Source organism: Geotrypetes seraphini, chromosome 1 (genome assembly GCF_902459505.1).
Source record: "Geotrypetes seraphini chromosome 1, aGeoSer1.1, whole genome shotgun sequence".
NCBI classification, from domain to species: domain Eukaryota; kingdom Metazoa; phylum Chordata; class Amphibia; order Gymnophiona; family Dermophiidae; genus Geotrypetes; species Geotrypetes seraphini.
This window is the reverse complement of record NC_047084.1, coordinates 62,350,328-62,377,574: the sequence shown is the minus strand read 5'-3', so window position 1 is coordinate 62,377,574 and position 27,247 is coordinate 62,350,328. Positions and strand designations below refer to the sequence as shown.

Sequence of the window (27,247 nt, the reverse complement as noted above, 5' to 3'; positions counted from 1 at the left end):
ATTGCATAAAATGGGCCCCGTGTGCTAACATAGTTTTCCAAGTTTTATTTAAAATTTGATAAAATGCTTTTATAATAAATTCAAAGCGATGTACAATAATAAAATAAAATAGAGACAAACAATAGACAAACCTTAGACATCACAAACTTGAAGGTGGGGTAAAAGGGTGGAACTACAATATTCGTTAAAAAAAAGGACAAATAAGGGAAAAAACATTGGGGGATGGGGACGCTGGTCGTTAGAAAAACTTATTCTTGAGGGTCACTGCATTGAAGTTATAAAGGGGCAGGGCTAAACTAATTCCCGACTTGTGGTAAAATAACCCATCTGAACAGTAGCACACATTGATAAATTCCCCTCTAAGGGCTCCTTTTAAAAAGCCGTGTTAGCGGTTTAATGCGCGTAATAGCGTGCGCTAATTTGATGGTCATGCTAGCCACTACAGCCTCCTCTTGAGCAGGCGGTAGTTTTCAGCTAGCGCGGGGGTTAGCGCGCGCTAAAAAGTTGCGTGCGATAAAGCCGCTAACGCAGCTTCGTAAAAGGAGCCCTAAGTGTTCACAATGCAGGGTGTTTATGAGACAAAACCTGGAGGGGGAGTACCCTTAAAAGTTCTTTTGAAACTGCTGCGGGCGCTGTTTTCAAAATGGGGGACTTTTATGCTGCATCTAGGGCGAAACACATTTTTAAGCTAGAACCTAGAGGGATACAGGAATAAACTTTAGAAGGTAGTTGAGATTTACTTGAGCTACTTCCTGGTTTAGAAAAAAAAGTAATGGAAGGTTTTTATAGATAATATTATATTTTAAAGATATGAAAACAATCCCATACACAAGTGTATTCATATCTTGTACCAGTTTTCCTCTTTTCTTAGAGTGTTTTTATGTTAATGTGTACATACACCATACCTCAAAATCAACTACGACAGGATTGTCTTTTGTTGATTCCACCCAATTTGTGAATACATTATTTTCTGGGAATGCACCATCTCTCTTCCAGGCCAAAGCTGCAGCATATTCCGTTCTGCCACCTTTTACCAGTGAAATAGACCTTTCGGAAGACTGTAAAAAGGAACCTAGACAGGATTGAAAATAAGATATTTCTAACATAAGCACAGTTTTATATATAAACTTGAAAGTTCATTTTATTCCTAACAAAGAGGCTGATTTACAAACTCATAAGATTTTCCTTTGGAAAGTGACTTTTTTCCTGAGGAACAAGAACCTAAAGTAAGAAATGCCATACTATCAAAGACCCATAAAGCCCAGCATCCTGTTTTCAACAGTTATTTATTTCATTATTTAGCCTGTTCTCCCAGTTAAGCCCGAAACAGGTTACAAACAAAACCCTACACAATCACTTATACAAAAAAATGACAAATTAAACAAACTGGAAACAAAAACTGTAAAACTACTTAAAATCTACAGCACATAAAGATAGTTGCCAACTAAGCATTAAAAATAAAATCCTAAGTAAACCTCCCCCCCTCTTTTAAACTAACTAAACTAAACTAAAGCTTAACTTTGTATACCGAGTCATCATTCTGAGAAGGCTCGACTCGGTTTACAGCAATTAAAAAACAGGGAAAGATTTACAAATGATAAATAGAAGAATCAAGGAAACTCTTATATCTTGGCATCCCAAGTCCTCTAAATTTTCTTCACACTTCTACCTCTAACCCTCTGTTGTAGTTCCTTCCTATTTCTCCTACTGTAAACCGCGTCGAGCTCTACGAACGTGGAGATGATGCGGTATACAAACCTAAGGATTAGATTAGAAGATAATAGCAAAATTTCAGAAGAATTAATTTTCAAAATGTTTACCAAATAGAGTAGTTTTTAAAGATTTATGGAAAAATTGAAATGAACTGGAACTCCTTAAAAAAAGGGGAGATCATTCCAGAGTTGAGAGAGTTTAAAGACCAAAGATTGGCTGAAGATCTTGACTCCTTTAATCCCTTTTTTAGAAGGAAGGGAGAGTTAAAATTGTTGGATACCTCTTGCAAAGGAGAACTGGTAAACATTCCAAAATAAAGGAATAAGAGGATTACAGATACCACGAATTCTAAAATAAACTGGGAGCCAATGAAGACTCTGAAGCAAAGGTATCACATGGTCACGTTTACATTTTCCAAAGATTTCTACTGCGGCCCAGAGTGCTAAATGTTTTGGTGCTCATAGAATTCCTATGAGTGTTGGAGCGACGTCGGAGCATTTAATGCTCCAGTGTTGGAGCAGCGTTGGAGCATTTAATGCTCCAGAAACCTCTACTGCAACTTAGTAGAAGAGGGCCAAGGTTAACAAAAAGTACAATTTCTACAGATCTGTAAAAATGTATAGTTTTTGTAGTCTTCCTAAAATCCAATAAACCATCTACAGCTCTGCAAAAAGGAGGAGACTTATTCCAAAGAGAAACAAGTGAATAAGAATAAGCAGAAGAGCAAATTCGTTCAGAATTACATGATGTAATTGACAGAAAGGCAAAAAGCTTTTCTCTTTGAGAACGAAGTGAATTAATAGGAGTATACTCAGAAATCCTCCTCCAGATGCCCAAGTACTACCTATAGACTATGGAGACTTAAGCTTGAAGCTGGTTTTCTCTTCCCAGGAACTTTCCTCCTGATACTGGACTTTTGTCCTCTTGCTTGTCACTTTACAATAAAGGAGAATCAGTGTGGGACTACTCAAGTCATCTGTCTGATCGTTCCCACTGCTTTATTGTTTCCAAATTCCTACTATGCGGACTACCATAAGAACATGCAAGCACTCAGTAGACAAACCATGTCATAATAATATAGTTCCACTATATCTTTCTTATGACAGGGTGACCAGAACTGAACACAATACTCCAGGTGAGGTTGCACTATGAAGCGATACAGTCTTGTTAACCATCCCTTTTTTAATAATTCCTAGCATCTTTTTTGATTTTTTTGGCCGCTGCTGCACATTGGGCAAAAGGTTTCATCATATTGTCTACATTGACACCCAGATCCTTTTCATGGGCGCTAACACCCATAGTGGATCCTAGCAACAATGATTTGGGTTATTCTTCTCAATGCGCATCACTTTGCATTTGGCAACATTAAGGGCTCCTTTTATGAAGGTGCGCTAAGTGTTTTAGCGCACGCACCGGATTAGCGTGTGGTATTGCACGCGCTAGCCGAAAATCTACCGCCTGCTCAAAAGGAGGCGGTAGCGGCTAGGGCACATGGCAATTTAGCGCACACTATTCCGCACGTTAAGGCCCTAAAGTGCCATCGAAAAAGGAGCCCTAAATTTCATCTGCCATTTGGACACTCTGGGCCTGATTCTCCAAAGTGCGTCCCGATTTTAGGCAGCTGTAGGCGTCCTACAGCTGTCTAATCAGCCAATCGGGATGCACGTTATTTAAAAAAAAATGCTCCCCAGGCAGGCCGCCTATATTGAAGGCGCCTCCTGGAGCCTAGGGAGACCCGCAAGACGCCTAAGCTCGCCTAAGGGCTTTAGGCGGACCTTAGGCGAACCTAGGCGGCCCTACGCGTCTCCCTAGTAGAGGAAGAAACACTTAAAATGTAGCCCAGCAAAATGCTGGCCTACATTGTAAGTAGACGCGGCCGCTATACTTATTGCGGCAAGGGATCTCTCTGCCGCTATAAGTATAGCGGGCCGCGGCCTGTCCGATCGCTGGCAGGAGGGTGCCCAAACCCTCCTGCCAGAAGATGCCCCCCCCGACACTACCAACCGCCCCCCCCCGACATTACCGATCTCCCTCCCACCCCGACACTACCGATCGCTGGCAGGAGGGTGCCCAATCCCTCCTACCCAAAGACGCACCCTCCCCCCCAACAATATCGATTGCTGGCAGGAGGGTGCCCAATCCCTCCTGCCCAAAGACGCACCCTCCCCCCCGACAATATCGATCGCTGGCAGGAGGGTGCCCAATCCCTCCTGCCCGAAGACGCACCCTCCCCCCGGCGCTAACAACCCCCAAACCTCCACCCCACCAAACTAACCTTTTCTTAAGGCCAGATGGGTCTTGCCCGTCCAGCCGGCAGACACGCCTCGTCGAAATGAGGCGATCCCGCCCCTTCCCGGCCCATCCCGCCGAAGCCTAAGGCCTGATTGGCCCAGGCTCTAGAAGCCTGGACCATTCAGGCCTTAGGCATAGTGGGTCCGCCCATCCCCACTAAGTCTAAGGCCTTAGATTAAGTGGGGATGGGCGGACCCGCTATGCCTAAGGCCTGATTGGTCCAGGCTTCTAAAGCCTGGGCCAATCAGGCCTTAGGCTTCGGCAGGATGGGCCGGGAAGGGGCGGGCCCGCCTCATTTCGACGAGGCAGGCCTGCCGGCTGGACGGGCAAGACCCATCTGGCCTTAAGAAAAGGTTAGTTTGGTGGGGTGGAGGTTTGGGGGTTGTTAGCGCCGGGGGGGAAGGGTGCGTCTTCGGGCAGGAGGGATTGGGCACCCTCCTGCCAGCGATTGATATTGTCGGGGGGGAGGGTGCGTCTTCGGGCAGGAGGGATTGGGCACCCTCCTGCCAGTGATCGGACAGGGGGCCGCAGCCCGCTATACTTATAGCAGCAGAGAGATCCCTTGCCGCGATAAGTGTAGCGGGCCGTTTCTAATCTAACCCGATTCTCTAACCAGCGTCTGTAACATGGACACCGGTTACAGAATCGGGGTTTTAGTGTAGGCCGATTCTGAATAGGACACCTCTCCCGGGCGTCCTATACAGAATCAGGGCCTAGGTGTCTTGCGGGCCTCGCCTTCAATATAGGCGGCCTGCCTGTGGAGCATTTTTTTAAAAAAAACGTGCATCCCGATTGGCTGATTAGACAGCTGTAGGATGCCTACAGTTGCCTAAAATCGGGACGCACTTTGGAGAATCAGGCCCTCAATCTTCCAATTTCCTCAGGTTTGCCTGGAGACTTTGCATTGAAAATGCTGTTCAATAGTCAACCGTATTACGAGTAAAGCAGGAGTAATATTATCTGACCTAACCATGCTCAACACTAAACCTTGCAGCAGCATTTAGTATTATCTTTTTCTCTCTGGAATATGGGTCTTAGGGCTCCTTTTATAAAGCCGCGCTAGCGGTTTAACTCACGTAATAGCGCAAGTTAAACCGCCAGCCGCGCGAGCCGCTAACGCCTGTCTTGAGCAGGCGGTAGTTTTTTGGCCAGCGTGGGGGTTAGCGCGTGATTACAAGTCACGCGCACTATCCCCGCTAGCGCGGCTTGATAAAAAGGAGCCCTTAGTTTTTAAGACTTTTATGTTCTGGTGCATTGCTTATTAATGCACTATTTGTTATAAGAACAAATCTATAGGTTGGCTTTCATGATTTGTTATTCCATTCATTTGGAAAGTTTGCAAATCCCATCTTACCTTCATGCTGTTCTGACATTTTGTTTGTGGTGCACCTCTCTCTCACAGTTTTTTTCTTTCTGAAAAATACACGCCTTGTTGTTTCTGTTCTGACACACTCTTTTGATTCCTCCTCTGTCAAACCTGTCAAAATATGGTGGTATTCTGTAAAAGCATTAGTGCCTTTCCTGTTTTTTTGGGTTTTTTTTTTTAATTTTAAAGTTAAATTTACAGAAAGATTGTTTAAAAAAAATGAAGAGTAGCCACTGAAAAGTTCTCTGCCCCACCAACAATGTTGGGGCAGTCTCCATCGAGGACTATACACTTAAGCTGCGGTAGCGTTTTTAGCGTGCATTTAGCATTTTCAGCTGCAGATTAGCGCGTGCTAACCCCTGCACTACGTGGAAAAACTAATGCCAGCTCAATGGAGGCGTTAGCTTCTAGCGCGCATGGCATTGTAGCGTGCGCTAAAACCGCTAGCGCAGCTTAGTAAAAGGAGCCCAAAGTCCAGTGATTTTCCACTTTTTTTGTTCCATATTTTACTGACGGATTGAAAAAAGTGGAAAATCACTAGACTAAGGGGCTCATAATCGAAAGAGAAAAACGTCCAAAAACCAGCCTAAGTCGGCACTTGGACGAACATTGTCAAAATACGTCCAAGTGCCGATAATAAAAACGGGTTTTGGATGTATTTCTAAATGACCTAGGCCTTCATAGTGCCGCTGAACAACCATAGTTAAATTGGGCATTTCAGGGGGAGTGTCGAGGGCGGGACAAGGGCCGGCTTAGACTTAGTCGTGCTGCATGTATAACCAAAAGTTATACAGCACAGGATCGACGGAACTTGGACGTTGTGACTTAGCCCATTTAAAACATGATCTAAGTCACGAAAACCCACCTAAAGTCACCAGATAAGCACAGCAAACACATAATACAGACCCCTACTCACTACCCCAGTGATCACTGACCCTCCCCCACCCCCATAAAAATATTAATCACAACTTGAAAATTGTGCCTCCAGAACATCATCACCTGGCAGCCTGGCATAGGAAAGCCTAGTCGTGCTGCACAGAGGCACCTTAAGTCGTCTTGGGGGTGGGTTAGGGATCCATGGAGAGGAAGACCCATGCCCATAAGCCCCTGTAATCACTGCATTGATATTGAAACATGTGCACTCCCCTATACACCCCCAAAACCCTTTTGTACTGGCATATAAGTGGCTCCTGCAGCCATAAGGGCTATTGGGGTGGTAGATAAATGGGTCTAGGGGATTCTGGAGGTGGTTTGGGGGGCTCACCGTGACCTATAAGGGAGCTGTAGTGAGATGAAGACATGGCACCCTTTTTGTGAAGTTTACATCAGTGCCCTATAAGGTACCTCACGATTTAGGTGCCATGTCTGGGTGTTCAGTCCATCACTTTGCAGACCCTTCCCATGTCCAACAGGGCTTGTTCTAGGCGTTTTTGACTTGGACGAAATGTTGGACGAAAATGTGGTATAAAGATGGACGATTTAGCAACTTGAACAATCAGATCGGCAGGACGTATACTTAGACAAAAAAAAGTTTGGACGCATTTTTCGAAAATGTGTCCTAAGCTGTTTTGTACTTTGGACGACTTGCGACTTAGACAAAATGGACTGAGATGTTCCTTTCAATTATGCCCCTCTAAGTTTATAACCCTCGATGGAAAGTGCCCCAACTTTGTTAGTTGGGCTGAGAACTTGTCAGAGGCCTATCGTACATTCATATGGTGCTCTAGCAGTTTTAGTGCACGCTTAGTGCACGCTACAATGCCGTGCGTGCTAGACGCTAATGCCTCCATAGAGCTTGCGTTAGTATTTTTCATTTAGCGTATGGTTTGCACACGCTAATCTTCAGTGCATGCTAAAAACACTAGCGCACCTTAGTAAAAGGAGCCCAATATCCTGTTTAGACTTCCAAAATTAAATTAGGGACAGCAAAAGTTAAATCTAAGCACACTCTAGTTCCAAAAACCAGAAATTGCTAAGCAATGGTTTCCTGAAGAACTGGTTTATCTGAAAGAAAATTTTCTAAATGAATAGGACCTAGGAAAACATACTTATTACTTCCATAGATGATCACACATTTACAGGGAAATAATTTTTTTTAAAAAAAGTTGCACCCACAGACAAAACTTTGGGTTTCAACTGTAGGAACTGCTTCCTACAACATTGAGTTTGTCTGACCACATCTGGAAACATATTTGTTGGCCACAAAAAGGGACACTTTTTAGAGAAATATACTGTAGTTTTAAGATTTTTCTCTGTTTCAGAATGAAATCTCACCAAGAGGATGGCGAGTTTGGTAATTAACCATCCCCCCTTTTACAAAATCACACGAGAGGTTTTTAGTGCTGGCTGGTGCGCTGAATACTCTACGCTGCTCCAGCACTCATAGGAACTGTATGACCGTCAGAGCAGCATAGACCATTCAGTGCATCGGCCAGCACTAAAAACCTCAAGTGCTGTTTTGTAAAGGGGGGTGGTGGGAGTAAATTTTGAGATGATTCCAAAAATTGGGAAACATTTAAGCTATTCACTGAAACAATTTGATCAACTACACCTTCCTCCTTGGATTTCGTATAATATAAAATATAATTTCAACTGTCAATAATGCAACATGAGGATATTATGAAATTTCCTTCAAGCGCCAGGATCCACTGTGGAAGTTGGGAGTTACACCAACTGAAACCAACTGTTACATCAACTCCACCACTGTGGGAGTGGAGAGTTACACCAACTGAAACCAGGTGTAAATCCTAGCATGCAAGTTGTGCGTGAATCCACATTTTTCTATAGCATTACGCACATTTTAAACAAATACCCATGACCCGTTCTTGCTCCTTTCATGGCCATGACCCCTTTGCCGTATAAATTGGCAAGTAAGTGGATTTTTGTGTGGATCTACCGTTTCTGCCCTCTTTCAACACCTTGCATCTATTTGACCGCTTTACCTCGACAAAAATTCATTAGCGCCTATTGTTCGGCGCTATACATAGGATTCCTCTCTACATGTGCAAAAATGCCTTTGGAAATGGCCTCCCTCCCCAAATGCCCAAAGTGAAGTACTAAAGCAGGAAAAGATACAATAGTACTTTCGTATTAATTTCCTTCTGTCCTAAACCTTTCATAAAATACCTGAGTTTTTCAATTCCTCAGAGCTGTATTGATAGAGAAGGTCATAGATGCCACCCATTGAGCCAGCACTGAAATAATGAGTCCCGAAGTCATCAAATATCCTACTATATAAGGCATAATTGTACTCCAAAGGCAGGCTATGAAGTGCTGTTAGAAAAATATCTGAAATCCATAGATCCTTCTGTTTCATTATGAAGTTAGAAACTGACATAACTTTATGGATCCTAATATATTTTGAATTCTAAAAAAAGAAACAGATAAATATATTACAGAGCTAAAATAGCAAAAAAGGTTGCAAAAAAAATATAAAACCCTGGCCTACATTTCTGGCACCTATCTTTTGCGGAGGAGGATTCTCTATAGGGAGCGGACTAGTGAAACACAGCCTGTGCTGAGGAAAAATATGGACTATGGGCTCCTTTTACTAAGGCGCGCTAGCATTTTTAGCACAAGCAGCAGATTAGCGCACGTTAACCCTGTGCTACGCGGCTAGAACACCAGCTCAATGCTGGCGTTAGCATCTAGGATGCGCAGCATTGTAGCGCGCGCTATTCCGCGCGTTAATGCTTAGTAAAAGGAGCCCTATATGTCACTTTCACTTGGATATGGGGTGTGTTTTTTCCTGAGCAGCTCTGGCATGCATTTAAGTATTTTTAGCTTCACTCCATGCCAGATAAGTCTCTTTCATTTTGAACAGCTCAATGTTTATTTATTGAAACATATATCCTGCTTGTATTGTGTATTGAAGGATGGAATAGATGTCTAGTTTCACCTCATATTGCTAAAGATGACTGTTATTCTGAGCACATTCAATATATATATATAGTTTAGGTATAATATTGAAATGTATATGCTGTATATATACAGTATTTCTTGCTACATATATTTACTTATTTTTATGATGTCTTCTTAATTTATATTTTTGTTCATTTACATTCCTTTAGTGGAGACAGGTTGTATGTTTTTTATCCCGGTTTACGAGGGGCCGCTGAAAAGTTCTCAGCCCAACGCAGTCTCCATCAAGGGCTGTATACACCGACAGAATGAAAAAAGCGGAAAATCATGGGTCTAAGTGTATAGCCCTCAATAGAGACTGCCCCAATTGTCTTGATTGGGCTCAGAACTTTTCAGCGGCCCCTCAAAGTATAATTTTTATAAAATAAACAAAAAATAAGCACCATGCTATAAAATTGCTCTGTAAAAGCAGAGTACATCTCCTAGTGTGCACATTGAATAAAATAATTATTTGTTGTGTTACTTAACTCACTACTTTTTTTTTCTTTTACAATACATGCACTGTACCTTTTTATAAGAAGCTTGAATTGCTTCCTCAAAGGATGAAGATGACGTAACTTTTATGCGTGTCTTCCTGGAGAATAAATATGGGATCCCAGAGGAATGTGATCCAGAGTGCTCATGAAAGCCCGGTTTTAATTGTGTAGCATCAAAATTATTTAAACTGTCATAGAAGTCTGATACTACATCATCTTCTTCATTTTCCACCTCAAGAAAAAGAATAGGAAATATAAATTTAAAGAAAGAAAATGGTTAGCAATATGAAAAAGTATCTTTCCTGTCTAGTCATATCTAACAATACAAGCAGATTTCAGTTTAAATAGGGGAAAATAACAAGGACCTCAAATGTTCCCATAATAAGTGGATTAAATCAGGTGACCATGATGAAACTGTTCTTCCCATACACTTTGGTCTCCTCAGCTTTTTCATTTTTCCATTCTTCTGAATGGATGTGTGAAGAAGCTCTCCCTACAAACTGGTGATTATGATAGACCCCTTCAAAATAAACACAAATATAATTTCCCACTGACTGTGTATTACGTAGGAATTTTGTGAAACACAATGGTATCTTTAATTGACTATAACATGTTTTAATGCACAGAGTTTCTGATATGCTGTGATAGTTTGAAATGGCTAAAAGTCTTTTCCTGCTGATTTTCGTTTGTACTCAGTGAAGGGACACGTATCAGTATCATGTACCTTGGTAGTTTTCCTTAGGCATATGTTGTTTAAAGCTCCAGACTCTGTTTGCCTTCTCTTGCTGAAAATACTACAAAGACATTTATGTTTGAAAAGATATGTTCTTAACTTGTTGTGAAGTGAATTCAATTGTTTTTATAAGCCGTATTTGCAAACAGCTTTAGATTAGAGGCTTTGCTGGCCAAGGCTCTTCTGACCTTTTGGACTCCAGTCTTGAGATATAAAAATGCTGATGTCTTTAAAGTTTCATGTGACCTGTGTCCATATATGGTTTGTGTTTACGTCACATGCTGACACATGCTGACAACACTGATTCATGTAGAATAATATAAAAGGGATGTAAAGCTCACAATAAATTGGACATGTTTTTGAAAGATGATTTCTGGTCTTTAAGATATGTCCCCAGGTACCTGGCTTCCAAATGACAGAGACAGAGAAAGTATGGGGCAGGAATTGGGACCTAATCCTTTTCAGTTGGGGGCACGCCCGGGATGGGCAGATGATATCACCAATATTTTGTGAGTATTTCTGAATTTTTTTCTGTTCTTTAATACTCACGGTTCTTGGTGACCTGTTCCCACCCTTTATTTTAAGTTCAAGCTTTGGGTTCTATTACGGAGTTTTTTGGGAAAAATCTCGGGGTACTTTCGGTAAGCGCCCCTCGTGAATATAAGCAGCTGCCATTCTTTCAGGAAGAATGAAATTATTTATAGAACCCCCCTGCCCACTCTGTCATTTGTGAGGTTAAAAATTTTATAGAGTATAAGATTTTATTGTCTCTTATTACTGTACCTCGCTTATAAGGTAAGATAAGCGAATATTTTTGCATTGTTATATTGTTTTTGTAATGAGTCATAAAGGCACTTAGGATTCTCCCCCTCCTAGACAGATGAGACTTGTACGGCTGTGTGTGTATGACATTCTTCCTTCAGCTCACATCTCTCTGTGTCACCAATCCTTTCCCGTATACGTTTGCACTGTTAATATGTTTAACACTGAGGTAGGACATGCTGTTATGTGGAATGAATTGCAAGCGCTATTTGAATCAGTCTAAGATCTTTCCTTCGCAGCTTGTACACAAGCACTATTTCTTGTCTTCCTTTTGAACATACAATAGTTTGATTCTGTGCGTTTCTTCTACGGCTGCTTCCTTTGGGTTCTGTGCTGGCTCATAGAAGGAAAACATTCCGTTTTAGAGGCTTTCTTTCTTGTGCGGAGCAAAGCTAATGTTTTTTTCACTGACCATCTGGCTGTCTGCCAAAGACTTATTTGCACGTTGTAAATTCTCTCTGTGACAATTTTTTCTGTGCTTATTTGGATATCTAGTTACTGACCTTAAGGAATGCGATTCTGGTTTTCTCTTTCTGACTGAAAGCCATATTTTTCTATTTTGACGGTTTGAATTATATAATGTACAAATGCACTTTGACCACCAGACGCTGTTCTTTGCTTTCATTATCAGGGTCCGTGCATGAATGCTTTTGCCCCTCCCCCCAGACTTCCCGGTTTTGGGCTTCCACTGACCCCCTATAGTGCTTCTTTGAAGTTACTTATTCTTGTTTTTATCAAGCAGTACGGTGAGATTCCACTGCTTGTCACTTTTCTTTTCTTTAGGGCTGTTAATGTTTTGGTAATTCTCCTTGCACTTATGTTTCTTCCTCTCCTCCATTCCACCGGCAGCCAATTTTTTTTTTTCTGTCATTGTCCTAAAGAATGTTTTTTTTGTCCCTGTTGGTGAGGCTTTTCAGCCCCTTTTTGCCTTCACCTTTTAGCAACAGTATACCTGATGTGGAATGCCCCAGGGCTATGTTGACTCCATTGTCCTTCGGGCTATTCTACAGCCATGCTCTGCCCCTCATGGTTCTGTCCCTCCTTTTGTGTTCCATAATTCAGGAGACCTGTCAGGCTGATAGTTTGCACCTTTTACAATGGTTGTCTGTGTGTGGTCACAAGGTGTCATGAAATAAACTGCACTGGTGTAAATCTGAAGTGAAATACCTGGGTTTTGTCCTGTCTCATGGTCAGAGGAAAATCTGTACTTTCCGCATTGCTGCTGTTCTGGGTCTGCCCCGCCCAGCTACTAAGAAAGACATGCTTACTTTTCTTGATATGATTGGTCACTGCCGCCAATGGATCTCTGCTTGTTCCTTCTATGACCAGATTTTGAGACAGACCCTGGTTTCTGAAATGACTGCTCTTATCAGATGGACTCATGAAATGTTGGACATTTGAGATGTGCTTTGGTTTCTAGCTCAGGTCTGGGTCTTCCTGCTTATGCCCATATGTTTTATCTCTTTGTTTGGGACCATTGTAACACCATGAAGGGAGAACATGGCGGTAAGTTACGCTCTGTTGCCTTTTTTTCTATAGTCACTCCTGTTCAAGAAAGCCCTGGCTGCTTGTGCTATGGTGGTAAAGATGGTTACTCCTCTGACCCTTGGTCACCCCACTACCCTTCACACTTTTCACGATGTCCAAGCCCTTCTTTTAAATGGGCTCCTGGGTCTCAAGGGTGAATAGGATTTTCTTCCTCTTTTTTTTTCACAGCTTCAGTCTTTTGTTACCCCCCTCTGAACTTGATGCCTGGCATTTGACAGGTGCCCAAAGCCGCCCTTTTGGACGGACTTTGGTGCAAAGAGGGGAAATCCTGGATACCAGCTGCTAGCTCTCCCTTATTATTGCCCAATATCATGGTATTGGTTATCGTAGTGCTCGCTCGACATTTTAACTTCTTGCTAGTGATATTTTCATTCTTGACCTTTTGCTCCTTGATACAGATATATATAGCTCGATAATTACAGCTGGCACGTTTGTGACTTGAAAACAAATTGGAAAACACAATTCCTTTCTATTGTTCGGATATATACATAGCCATCCCAGATCAGTTTTGGCACAGATATTTCTAATGTTTTCCAAGGGTCTTCTTTATCACTGCAGAGATAGAGACGCTCCAAAGAGACATTAGCTTTATGCCTTTTTCCAAATATGAGATGGTTATGATATACATTATTTGTAGTTTTGGTTTTTTTTATATCAATGTGTTTATTTGCAGAGTTAAATTCAGCCCTGCACACTTGACAGATGGAGTAATGGCTTCACGCTTAAAACTTTATGTTTTGTCTGTGTCATGTCTATTTGTTTTAGTTTAGTGGGTACCCCAGGATACATAACATTGGCTATTTCTAGAGCTCTTTTTCCACTTCTTACTAGCCTAACTGTGCAATGTTCTTTTACTTATAGCTTTCATATTCTGAATGAAGTTTAGTTAAGGGTTATATGTTTAAGAAAAAGTTTTACTTTATACAGCGTTTATTTCGTGGTGTTCCCTACATATGATCCATTCAGCATACATTTCTGAATACATTCAGTACATCAGTATGGTCTCTCTGAAGTGCCATAATAGTTATATGAAGCACGCAAAAACATATCTTTTTGGATTGTTCAATTAAGAACCTTAAGTAACTGAGTATTGTCTCTCTTTTGCCATAGCTATATCAAGTAAATGAATTGGTATTGTTACATGTTGCCACATTCAGTACAGGCAACATGGTTTCTCTTTTGTTTTCTATCTCTTATTTGGATCACATTGGAGTACAGCTGCTGAATGATATTTGGAATGCTTTTCAAGCATCTCTTTTCAAGTATCTCTTTCTGTATGCACAGACATCTGGCTGCTCTCCCTTTGAGATTCTCACGGGATGACCTTTCCCCGCCCCATGGGTAGACAAATCCTCAATAGTTGATAGTAGTGATTTTCCCTTGATACAGGAGGAATACGTCCAAAAGCTCATTGAAATATTAGGGCTTGTTCAAAGAAATGTGTCTTGCACTTCTCCTTTCTCTCCACAGATTCCTACCCATTTTTTCCAGTCTGATGACAAAGTTATTGTCCAGAAGCTTTCCAAGGATCGGAAGCAGACAGATTTCCCCTTTGGCCTTCCCACTACTGTGATCGCTGTGACCAGGACCGCTGCACTCACTGAGGAGTTTCCTGTTTGGATCCACGCAAGTCGCTTGAAGAGGGTTAACCTAAAACCCCAGAAGCAAGTCTTCCCTGCGCAGATTTCACCTCCTCCAATGGAACAACATGATGATCTCATTTCAGCATTCTACCAACTTTATCATTCTCTTACTGGCAACGCTGCTGCTAGTTTTTCTCCCTGTATGGATCATTTCTAACTGGGTCTACAGGGATGATGTGTTTTGGGTCCACGACACTTTCTGCCCATACCCATCTGTAAATGACACTCCTGCTGTAAACAGCACCCCCGGCACCTCTTTGCGAACACGATGTCAAGCTGGACTACTCCCTTGCAAAGGCTGTCCTTCAATTGGAATCCAGAAAGACAGACAGTATGCTACCTTTTGGTATAATTCCAGCAGTGTGCAAGTTGCCACCTTCTCTTTTGAGTATTGTGACATTGTGGACTGTTCATCAATTGATATCCCAAGGCTGTGTCATTGGTCCTCAGAGATTCCTAAAACTAAAGACATATGTATATATATGTGTTACTGACTCACGTTGGGGGGATAAGTGTGCATTCTGGGGAGCGGTAGGGTGGAATATTGATACTGACTGGGTTTATAAATCAGAAAGTACTCTGAAAAAAGGTGGACCAAAATGGTAAATCACTGCTTACTTGTATGACCCTTCATAAGGTTGGAAACTGTTATAGGAAAAGTGTTCCTGCACAAATTATTAAGCTTTCTCTTACTATTGACAACCCTAGACCTACTGATGAAGGTATGTACATTATGGACATGTGGTTTAAGGGTGGGTCTAGTTATCCGACCCATCAGTTTTTCTTACGGGATCTATCTACCTCCTCTAATTTTACCTATCCCCTTTGTGCACTGTGGTGTTCTAAATACCTTTTGCTGCCTGGACAGCAAAAGCTTGATATTGCCATTACCATCTATAAGGATAATTACATACGTCATGTTTCTAATCTGACACAGGGTAGTTTTGTAGGTAATTTACCCCCAGGTTATTGTTCTGTCTTAGCTCATAGGTATGCCTTATTGTTGCAACATCATATTTTCACCCTAGGTGATATTTACTGGCTCTATGGAGACTTTTGGCTCCCTGTTAAGCTACCCAGCCAGTGGATAGACCAGTGCACTTTAGCTAAGGTTACCATGCTCCTGCATATTTTTCTGAAAGGCATCCTTCCTATTCACATGGTTTTTCCTCTTTTCTGTCTCGATATAAATCTGATCGCATGTATACTTAGATGCTATAGGGGTCCCAAGAGGGGTCCCAGATGAATTTAAGGCCCGAGCTCAGGTTAAGGCTGGGTTTGAGTTTCTTATTCCCTTTATTACTATTAATAAGAATGTTGATTGGATTAGTTAAATTTATTATAATCAGCAACGCTTTGTGAACTACTCTAGGGACGCCTTGCAAGGTATTGCTGATCAATTAGGCTCCACTTCTCAGATGGTTTTCAAAATCATATGGCCCTAGATATGATTCTAGCTAAGAATTCTGTAAAATTCTTCCCAGTACTTTATCGTGTTGTACTTTTATTCCTGACACTATAGGTCCTACTATGGACATTCAGAAATTAGGAGACCTCTTTGCTGAGCTCAAATGTAACTCTGGTTTATCTAATTTTTGGGATCAGCACTTTAGTTGAATGCAGGGTTGGGTTAAAGACCTTTTTATTGTTATAATCTCTTATTATCTGCACTCTTGTCTTTGACTGCTCATGTATTGTGTTATTCGTATTACAGCTCCTAAAACCCCTCCTCGATAGACATATCTAGAGTATCACTCCCTTCCAGCTCATGCTGTGCATTTATGACATCATTTTCATGACGTAAGAGAGGATTGAAGGGACACGTATCAGTATCATGTACCTTGGTAGTTTTCCTTAGGCATATGTTGTTTAAAGCTGTAAATCCAGACTCTGTTTGCCTTCTCTTGCTGAAAATACTACAAGGACATTTATGTTTGAAAAGATATGTTCTTAACTTGTTGTGAAGTGAATTCAATTGTTTTTATAAGCCGTATTTGCAAACAGCTTTAGATTAGAGGCTTTGCTGGCCAAGGCTCTTCTGACCTTTTGGACTCCAGTCTTGAGATATAAAAATGCTGATGTCTTTAAAGTTTCATGTGACCTGTGTCCATATATGGTTTGTGTTTACGTCACATGCTGACACATGCTGACAACACTGATTCATGTAGAATAATATAAAAGGGATGTAAAGCTCATAATAAATTGGACATGTTTTTGAAAGATGATTTCTGGTCTTTAAGATATGTCCCCAGGTACCTGGCTTCCAAATGACAGAGACAGAGAAAGTATGGGGCAGGAATTGGGACCTAATCCTTTTCACTCAGTGTCTGGTGCATCTTGTTACAATGTCCAATAAAAATAAGCCAGCATTGATGGATTCCTGTTGCCTTGATATCTTTTTCTATAGTGGTAATGTCCTGGTGAAACCATTTGCCATGTCCATCGCTGACTGCACCATGATTTGCAGGGAAGAAGTCCAAGTTTGAATGTAGATTGAAAGTGCATCTTCAGTGATGTTGCACTTCATAGCTCTAAGCAGTTTGTCAACCAGTTGAATATACGAGTTTGCTGCTCTGTAACTGCCATGAAAATTCTCAGCATCATCCTTGAATGCTTTCCAGGTAGTTTTCTCTGGCCCGACTAACAGATCCTCAAATCTCTTAGCGAGGGTTTTGCACGCTAAAAACTCTAGCGCACCTTAGTAAAAGGAGCCCTTGGTATATCCAAGCTGCATTCCAAGTGGCAGAACTACTACTTTACCGCTGTTACTTTACCGCAGGTACATTGTATACTGGATATGCTTTAACAGCAGATCCATGTTTTCATATGTTTCTTTCATGTGTGCAAATGTTTAGCCCAAAACTGATAATGCTGTTTCGATCTCACATCACTATAACAAAAACAGCATCTACATTATATTTGATATATTTTATGTACTCTTAAAATTTTTGTTATTGAAGTCTTCAGAGTGTCCCAACCACCAGCCAAACAATTTTTAAGCCTGATCACTCAATTGGCATATTCATCTTCATCAGATTTTTGACTAAAGATACCTTGTCGGGATGCAGTGGAGCAAAATAGAAGGGGGGACTCGTTCTTAAAAAGCCTTCGGGTGAAACATGTCGAGCTGACAGGTCCTACCCGACATTCAAAGAAAATTATCGCTATGCTCAAGCAGGGCAAAATTTCTGCTGAAGCTAAGTACAAAGATTTTTCTTCCTTTTTAAAGATATATGAAACATTTAAGCGCTTGGAAGTAGTTTAACACACATATGAATGGCACAGAGCACTTTAAAAAGAAAAAATAAGTCTAATGAAGATGAATATGCCAATTGAGTGATCAGGCCTAAGAATTGTTTGGCTGGTGGTTGGCACACTCTGAAGACTTCAATAACAAAAAATTTTAAGAGTACGTAAAATATAACGTAGATGCTGTTTTTGTTATAGTGATCTTTCATGTGTGCAGCATAGCCAATAGGTATTGATGGGTAGACATTGCCATTGTGTGACAAAACAGCTTTGAGGCTTAACACTTGTCCATATCACGGGGAAAGGGAATGCCTTATTACAAAATCCAAAGTTTGTGGAGGATTTGGTTAGGGCTGTGTTTCCTTGTGCTTCAAATTGCAAAATATTTGGAGTCACCTGCCATAGAGATGAATGGTCATATATGATGCATATGTTATCATGGTTTGGCCTGGGTGATAATTTCTATAACATGGTTAAAGCACTTTATACATTGCCAGGTGCCAGATTATATGTTAGCAACTGTTTATCATCGTGGATAAGTGTAAAGTTATGCGTGTAGGTAACAAAAATCTCATGCACGAATACAAGATGTCCAGGGTGGTACTTGGAGAGACCTCTCAGGAACGAGACTTGGGAGTTCTGATCGACAAGTCGATGAAGCCATCCACGCAATGTGCAGTGGCGATGAAAAAGGCGAACAGAATGCTAGGAATGATAAAGAAGGGGATCACGAACAGATCGGAAAAGGTTATCTTGCCGTTGTACCGGGCTATGGTGCACCCTCACCTGGAATACTGCATCTAGCATTGGTCGCCGTACATGAAGAACAACACGGCACTAGTTGAAAGGGTCCAGAGAAGAGCGACTAAGATGGTTAAGGGACTGGAGGAGTTGTAGTACAGCGAAAGATTAGAGAAACTGGACCTCTTCTCCCTTGAACAGAGGAGATTGAGAGAAGACATGATTGAAACATTCAAGGTACTGAAGGGAATAGACTTGGTAGATAAGGACAGGTTGTTCACCCTCTCCAAGGTAGGGAGAATGAGAGGGCACTCTCTAAAATTGAAAGGTGATAGATTCTGTACGAACATAAGAAAGTTCTTTTTCAAAGTTCTTTTTTACCCAGAGAGGGGTAGAAAACTGGAACGCTCTTCCGGAGTCTGTCATAGGGGAGAACACCCTCCAGGGATTCAAGACAAAGTTAGACAAGTTCCTGCTAAACCAGAACGTACGCAGGTAGGGCTAGTCTCAGTTAGGGCACTGGTCTTTGACCAGAGGGCCGCCGCGTGACCACCAGTCTGATCCTGCAGCGGCAATTCTTATGTTCTTAAGTTTTACATTATATAGGGAAACCAGGCAAGGGTGCCCCTTGTCACCATTGCTTTTTGATTTAGCACTTGAGCCGCTATTATTGGCAATTAGACAGGAACTCAATATTAAAGGGATCCCCTATGGTTCTGAAATATATAAATTAAATGCATATGCTGGTGATGTGCTTCTCTATTTGATGGAACCTGCACAGACTATTCCCATGTTACTTGAAATTATTAACAATTTTTGGAAGTTTCTCTGGTTATAAAATAAATTGGTCAGTCAGAGTTGTTGTCAATTAATATGTTAAGTAACCAAGATCTTTTCAGGGAGTTTCCATTCAAGTGGCAACCAGATGGCTTTAAATATTCGGTATACAAGTACGTTCTACATTGGATGAAACAATTAAAGCAAATGAACTTAAATTGCTGGGAACTATTAAAGATCTGATAAGAAAATTGATACCCAAATGGTTATCCTGGTTGGGGTGCGTCGAAACAGTGTGAATGACCATGGGGTCCTTTCATCAAGCCGCACTAGCAGGGTTAGCACGTCGGACATTTCATCATGCGCTAACCCCAGCGGCCGGCAAAAAAACTAATGCCTGCTCAATGCAGGCGTTAGCGGCTAGTGCGGCAGGCGGTTTAACATGCAGTATTATGTGTGTTAAACCCCTACTGCAGCTTGATAAAAGGACCCCCATAACTCCAACAATTCTGTATTACTTGAACATGATTCCTATCTATTTTTCTCCAGCTTTATATAAAGATTTAGACAAAGAGATTAGTAGATTCATTTGGCAAAATAAGCAACCAAGAATCGCTTTCAAAATCTTACAACGTACTACAGACTATGGTGGATTAAACTTCTCTCATCTCTATAAATATCATAGTGCTTATATATTGAGACAAGCTATGTATTGGCTAACATCGGATCAGAAGCACAATTGGTCACAGTGGTGTTCATTAGAGCATAATTTACTTCACTCATTTAGATTGCAAGACTTCATTTGTGTAGTGCTTCCATATCATCTGAAATTAAACCCTATTATAAGATCTACTCAAAGGGTGCTTATTGAAATTGATTCAGCTAGATATTCCTCTTGGGGAAATGAAAATATCTCTATTGATGGAAAATGCATTATATGGAAAGAATGGATAGAATTGGGTATATTCACAATGTCAGATATATTATAAGCAGACAGTTTAAAAACCTTTTCAGAATTGTGCGTAAGTCATCATATCAATTTTTTGCATAGCTTCAAATGGTTACAACTTCGTCATACTATTATTTGTTCAAAAATCATCTAAACCAATCATTCTTTCATTGTGTAAAAAGATTATATACATATTTGGTATTCATAAAGCCTGTTTTTTGTGATATTGAATTTTAGTTGCCAGACATTAGACCATTCTTCCAACTTTTGCAGATCTTTTTTCATGTTTTCCACTCCTTTTGGGATGTCCATTCTGTTACAAATGTTGGTATCATCCACAAAAAGGCAAACCTTTCCTTCTAACCCTTCAGCAATTTCGCTCACAAACATATTGAACAGAACTGGCCCTAGCACCGATCCTTGAGGCATTCCACTACTCACCTTTTCTTTCTCCTCCACCGTTAACCACCACCCTACGACATCTGTCCATCAACCAGTTTCTAATCCATTTTACCACTTTGGGTCCTAACTTCAGCTGGCCAAGTTTGTTCAATAGTCTCCTATGAGGAACCATGTCAAAGGCTTTGCTGAAATCTAATTAAATTATATCTAGCACACTTCCATGATCTAATTCTCTGGTTACCCAGTCAAAGAATTCAATCTGATTTGTTTGGCATAATTTGCCTTTAGTAAAGCCTCAATCAGACTTGTTTGGCACGATTTACCTTATATGATTTATCTTAACCAATTTTAATATGTGACCTAGGTCACTAAAACATATTTTGTATTACGCTGCTGCTGTTGTTGTTTTGCATTAATGATAATATAACATATTACCAATTCAAAGGTAATGGAGAATTGCAAACAGATGCAAAGCAGAAGAGATCAAATGAGTTTTTAGTACAGATGTGCAAAGGAATAGAAAATCAGTAAAATGTGAAATGCAAGAGAACGTTGACAGTATATTATACCCCATGACTTTGACAATACATTGGGGTTGATAATTCAGCCTGTGGCAGTCGGTGCTTTTTAAAATGACTGCTACAATAACAATCATATTGGATATTCAGTGCCATTATCTGGATATTGGCCAGCACTAAATATCCGGCTTCTCTTCTGACAGGTGGTGCTCTCTGCTTAGCAGTGATATTCAGATCATTAACCGGATAGTTAACTGAATAAAATTAGGACATCCTTTATACTGTCCTAATATTATCTACTTTGTTATCAAGTTGGTGAATATGGCTGCTAACTGGATAACCTCCCACTCTGCCTAAGCGCCACCTCCTGGCCCTGTCCAGATAGTGCTAAGGCTGTCAGAGGACATAGTCATTGACACTATCCAGTTAATGCTGCTCAATATCTCATCTTTTAAACTGGATCCTGATGTGTTTTACAATTAGAAGACTCAAGCCCCTAAAGAATAAATTTCAAATGATTTTAATGCTCATATACTCCATGACAGCTTTCTTGATGTGAATAAAGTACCAATGTACTTGTAACCAGCTAATCTCAAGAAAATCATTTCCCTGAAATTAACTCCACTAATCTCAGTTCTGCATTTTTTTCGACAATGGTATTAACAGCACTCTGTTTCAGTGTTTCAACAACAAACACGGTACTACTCGAAAGGGTCTAGCGAAGAGCGACTAAAATGGTTAAAGGGCTGGAGGAGTTGTCATACAGTAAGAGATTAGAGAAACTGGGCCTCTTCTCCCTTGAAAAGAGGAGACTGAGAGGAGACATGATCGAAATGTTCAAGATAATGAAGGGAATACACTTAGTAGATAGAGACAGATTGTTCACCCTCTCCAAGGTAGGGAGAACAAGAGGGCGTTCTCTAAAGTTAAAAGGGGATAGATTCCATACAAATGTAAGGAAGTTCTTCTTCACCCAGAGAGTGGTGGAAAACTGGAACACTCTTCCGGAGGCTGTTATAGGGGAAAACACCCTCCAGGAATTCAAGACAAAGTTAGACAAGTTCCTACTAAACCAGAACGTACGCAGGTAAGGCTAGACTCAGATAGGACACTGGTCTGACCCAGCATCGGCAAATCTTATGTTCTTATGTAAGAGTAGTCTGAACAATGGGTGATTTGTCTCTATTGTTGGAAAGTTTGCATAGATAGTTTGCAAGTTTGGTTCCAGATGTACACCAGGTAAGAAACAAAGCACAGCCAACTGCAGGATGCGGGCCATGCTGGCAAAGTTTTCTGTTTGGCTTGAACCCCTACCCATTTAAAACCATAAGAGCATAAGAATAGTCAGACTGTGTCAGATCAATGGTCCACTTAGCCTAGTACCCTATTTCTAACAATAACCAATTCAGGTCACAAATACTTTACAAAAATCCAAATAGCAACCTTCTATGTTATCAATTCCAGGGCAAGCAGTGGCTTCCCATGTCTGCCTCAATAACAGACTGTGGACTATTCCTCCAGGAGCTTGTCCAAACCTTTTTAAAACCCAGCTACACTAACTGCTGTTATAACATCCTCTGGCAACGTGTTACAGAGCTTAACTGTTTGTTGAGTGAAAAAAAACCATGATGAGATACATGTTTGTTTGTTTGGAATTGCTATGTATAGAATAGCGACCCTAAAGCTGACCATTAAAGAGTCTCATGGTTGGAACTGACAAATGAAATTTGCAAGTATTTGGGAAATCTGCCAAATCAAACTGCTTTACCAGTGTCAAATATCTGCCTGTCATTTATGGAGATTGCAAACCAGCAATTACAGTAGCAGATCCTTTGTGGAACCTGCGTGGGACGCTGAAATCAGAGGATCAGTCACCAGCTGTTTTCACAAAGCAGAATTCATCCCACCTAGTATGAGACACTGATAAGTGGAGTGAAACCACTACTAAGCTAGTACCTTTCAATTCTGTTATTGAGAATTAAAATGGAAACTCTTTATGTAATATTGCACTCTTTATGTAATATTGCACAGTTGACAAAGATCACTGCAGAGTATTAGCTTACTGCAATCATCACATAAACCGTAATAAGTACAGTATAAATGTATTATATAATTTGAAGGAAGAAAAAGAAGTGCACCTTCCGCAGTAACATAGAACGACCAACTTGGCTGTGTGACTACTCTGGCTGTTCCTCCTTCCCTGGACCGTCTCTGCCCTTGTTGGTTGTTCTATTTATTTGAATCCTTGAAGTTGTACCTGGAAGTTGATGCTCTCTAGGTTTGCAGGGATGCGATAAGATTTTCTTGTGTCATTGTTTCGTATTGTATTGCACTTCCCTCGGTAGAAAGAGTTATCAAGCACTTCTCCTCCATTCTCTCCTGCTAGAAGATTAAATCTAGAGAAAAAATAATTCAAGATAGGCACTTAAATGTAGTGTAATTGGGAAATTGGGTAATCACAACTAGAGTATTTTGGAGATTTTGGTTCTTATAAGCACCATTTGCATTCTGGATCTGCATAAACTGGCACTTAGACATCTATCATGTATATTTATATCATGTATATCCCACATATCACAAGATCTATGCAGGTTACAAAATACACACATAATCATAATTAAACAAATAACCTAATATACTAAGGGCTCCTTTTACTAAGGTGCGCTAGTGGTTTTAGTGCATGCACAAAATTACCGCGCGCTAGCAAAATTATTACCACCTGCTTAAAAGGAGGCGGTAGCATCTAGCGCGCGTGGCAATTTAGCGTGCACTATTCCGCGCGTCAAGGCTTTAGTGCACCTTTGTAAAAGCAGCCCTAAAATTATCTCAGTTTCAACAAACATCTAATTCAAGGGCTGGTCACTTAATGCTTATGCTTCTCTTTTAGGACTCTATATACTGCTCACTCCATAGCTCTTTGATCTGAGTATAAGACAAGATACCCTTTTCCTCCCATAAAGGAAGAAAAAAGGTTGACTCGAATACAAGATGGGGGGGGGGGCAGGGCGGGTTAATATTTTTGTGCCCTGCCAGGATCTGTGCCTTACCTCCCTCACTCCCTCCCCAGCCAGGCTCTGAACTCAGCTCCCCTCACTCCCTGCCAGGCTCTGCACCCAGACCGCCCTCCCTCCCTGCCCTGCTAGGCTCTTCACCTTGTCCCCCCTCCCTCCTTGCAAGGCTCTGTACCCAACCCCCTTCCCTCCCTGCCAGGCTCTGCACCCAGCCCCCTTCCCTGTCCTGTACCCTGACCCCCTCTCTCCCAATGTCCTGCAGGCCTCCACAAGGCCTGCCATATGACCTGGTGGGCCGGAACAGGAGGGATCCCTCTTGTCTCCTGTCTTGGCTGATTGTCAATATTTTTTTTTACCTCCCTCCCATTTCCCCCCCCCCCCCCGCATATCTTTTTGAATCCCTGGTGGTCCAGCGGTGTACCGGGAAGGAACAAGCTTTCCACACTCCTGACCCACGCTGAACCCTTCCCTGAATGGCTGCCTTGAGTTCTTGTGGCCCAATGGTGTACTGGGCATTAGCGAGCTTTCCTCGCTCCTGCCCGGCACTGAGCCACTCACTGAATGGTTGCCGTGAGTTCTCATGAGAATTTGGCCTTTATAGTTCAGTATTCTGGTCATTTACAGGCATTTTTAGCATCTAAGTATTGGTGTCCTCCTTTAGAATAACCTTATTAATGGAGTACATAAACTGGAGCCTAGAGGTACCAGCCACTTAAGCACACCAAAGGCAACATTTAATTGGTAGTTATGCGCCCATAGTGCCTAACTGCGAGTAGGGACTGAACATATGGGTAGTGCATGGATGGGTAATGGGTAGGGTTGCTAGATTTCCTTTTTAAAGAAAGAGGATACCTGTCCTCACACCGTACTACATCCAGCTATGCCTTTTCCACCCCAGCCCTGTACCCCCAACTGAACCTCCTGCTTCCTTCCCCGAGGTCTGGAGGGCCTCTATGCATTCCAGTGAGACTAATGATCGGCAAAAAGCAAAAGCTGGTGATTTACCCATTGCCCATTAACTGCACACTGGGGATGCTCTCAAACACCCTGCTGCACACTTTTGACTTCCGTCCACAGTCTCTTTCATCAGAATTATCCCCACAATCATTTTCTCCATTGCATTCCAAGTTGTTGGCAATACAACGACCTGTTTAAGAGAGAGAAGAGTTTTCTTATGCAGTTGACCATACAAGATCACAAGAAACAGCAGCAGGATCTGAGTGCTGGTTGTCAGCCCAGCGCTCTAACCACTAAGATTTTGAGTGGCTTATCATGAGTCTACCTGCCATCGCCCCGAATGCTCTAAAATCGCCATTAAGATCCTGTGGGGCTGGTAAAAGTATGATTTGAAAATGGCGATTGATGTTCAAACAATTTTGCATATAAATGAGTTTCCCAGAGTTCCGCTGTAATCCCATCCAATCATTCATTGGAGAAAGTGACCGACACAGGCGCAGAACTGGCAGGGGAAGCCCCAAACAGCTGAGCGGCAGGGGAAGCCCTGAAGCAGCCTTTTGCCGCTCAGCTGTTTGAGGCAGGAAAAATAGTTTGTTCGTTTTTTAATAGGCACAGATGTGCATGTGTTACACACAAACAACATCTGTGCCCATTAAAAAAATAAAAGTTGTGCTGGAACCTCCCCCTACCAACGAAGGCCCACACCTGCGAACTTAAAAAAAAAATATTCTATTGCTTGAGCTATCAACACTACATTGAACTTTTTTTTTTTTTTTTAATAAATCTTTATTCATTTTTAAAACTCACAATAAGTGTAACATAAAATACAATCATTTTATACTTTAACATCACTTAATATATCATCAAATTCGAACTCTCATCAAATATTTCCCCTCCCTTATACCTAACAATTATTCATAAGCAAAAGAAATCATGAAATATTCCCCCCCTACTCCCACTCACCCCACCCTGGATGTGTATGAACAAAAGGGACCTTTTTTTTTCAGATATCTTACGGTCTGCATTCCTGGTTTTTAAATGAGAGTGTGATCTTACCAGTGTCACACTTGAATTTATTCCTACACTCCAGCTCCTCTATGTTGCAAATCTTCAATGGAATGCACCTGCGGGAATCTACCAGTTGCTCAGCACAGGCCTCTCCTCCAAACTGGGAGGGACGCAGCAGCGAACGGACACAGAACTGGAAAACAAAGCAAGGACACAACCGAACTCTATTGAAGTTTACTCCCAGTTTTAAAGAGGGGGATAAAAATTCACTAAGGATGTGCATTTGCATTAATGCACCTTAAATATTTAGCTCATGCTAAACCTATAAAGTAATGTGCATTAAATTAGTCTGCATGCGCTATAAAATTCTAACATATGGATACAAATTTTTATTGAAAAGAGTCTATGAAGTTTGTGTGCTAATCTTTATTTTCTGTATTTTTGCAACAGCATCCTGTCTCCTCTTTTGTTTAGACCAATTGAGCCATTAGACCAATTGCCTTTTAGACCAACTGACTCATTAGATGTTATGCATTTTAGACCAATTGTCCATTAGATGAACTGTCATTAGACCGATTGTAGGGGACCCTGTTGAAATGCCATCATTATGTCATTGGTCCATTGATAGGATCCATCCTGCTGACAAGGTCTTCTGGTTGGCTTTGGGAAAGCATCACTTCATGGAAAAGGGGTAGATTTACTGAATATCCCCTTTACCTACAGACTGTTATCCTTGGCATGCCACAATATGTGTGACTTGGCTTCCATCTTGTTACTGAAATGCTCATTGTAGGTGAGCTAGGCAAAACTCTTGTGCTTATATCAATGGTGTCCATATAGAAAAGCAAGGGCCAAAGCTGTTCAAGAGGTTTGCGGCACACAATGTTAATCATTCAGTTGGATACCAGGACCAAGTGTAGGAGATTCTTTCACTTGTACCTTTTTGCTGTTCCTTCTACCTATGCCCTCTACAAGTCAAAAAATATTAAAATACTTATTGCACAACACCTTTTTTTTTTTTTTTTTTTAGGGAGCAAAGAATGGTTTCCCTTAACTCTACTACGTTATAACTTGTACTAGATGCATGCAGGGTGGTGATGCTAATCACTTTGTTGCTGATA

General features: G+C 41.3%; 1 protein-coding gene across 1 annotated transcript in view; it reads right to left on the bottom strand.

The window, feature by feature from the left end:
* Nucleotides 1–27,247, bottom strand: part of C6 (complement C6) — a 132,007-nt gene that overhangs the window by 66,305 nt on the left and 38,455 nt on the right. Inside the window, exons 4-10 of the mRNA XM_033957775.1 lie at nt 26,175–26,319; nt 25,167–25,308; nt 23,408–23,546; nt 9,800–10,000; nt 8,498–8,738; nt 5,360–5,482; nt 906–1,072 (exon numbers count right to left, since the gene is read on the bottom strand). Of these exons, the coding sequence (XP_033813666.1) occupies nt 906–1,072; nt 5,360–5,482; nt 8,498–8,738; nt 9,800–10,000; nt 23,408–23,546; nt 25,167–25,308; nt 26,175–26,319 (1,158 nt within the window). The remainder of the gene's footprint in view (nt 1–905; nt 1,073–5,359; nt 5,483–8,497; nt 8,739–9,799; nt 10,001–23,407; nt 23,547–25,166; nt 25,309–26,174; nt 26,320–27,247) is intronic.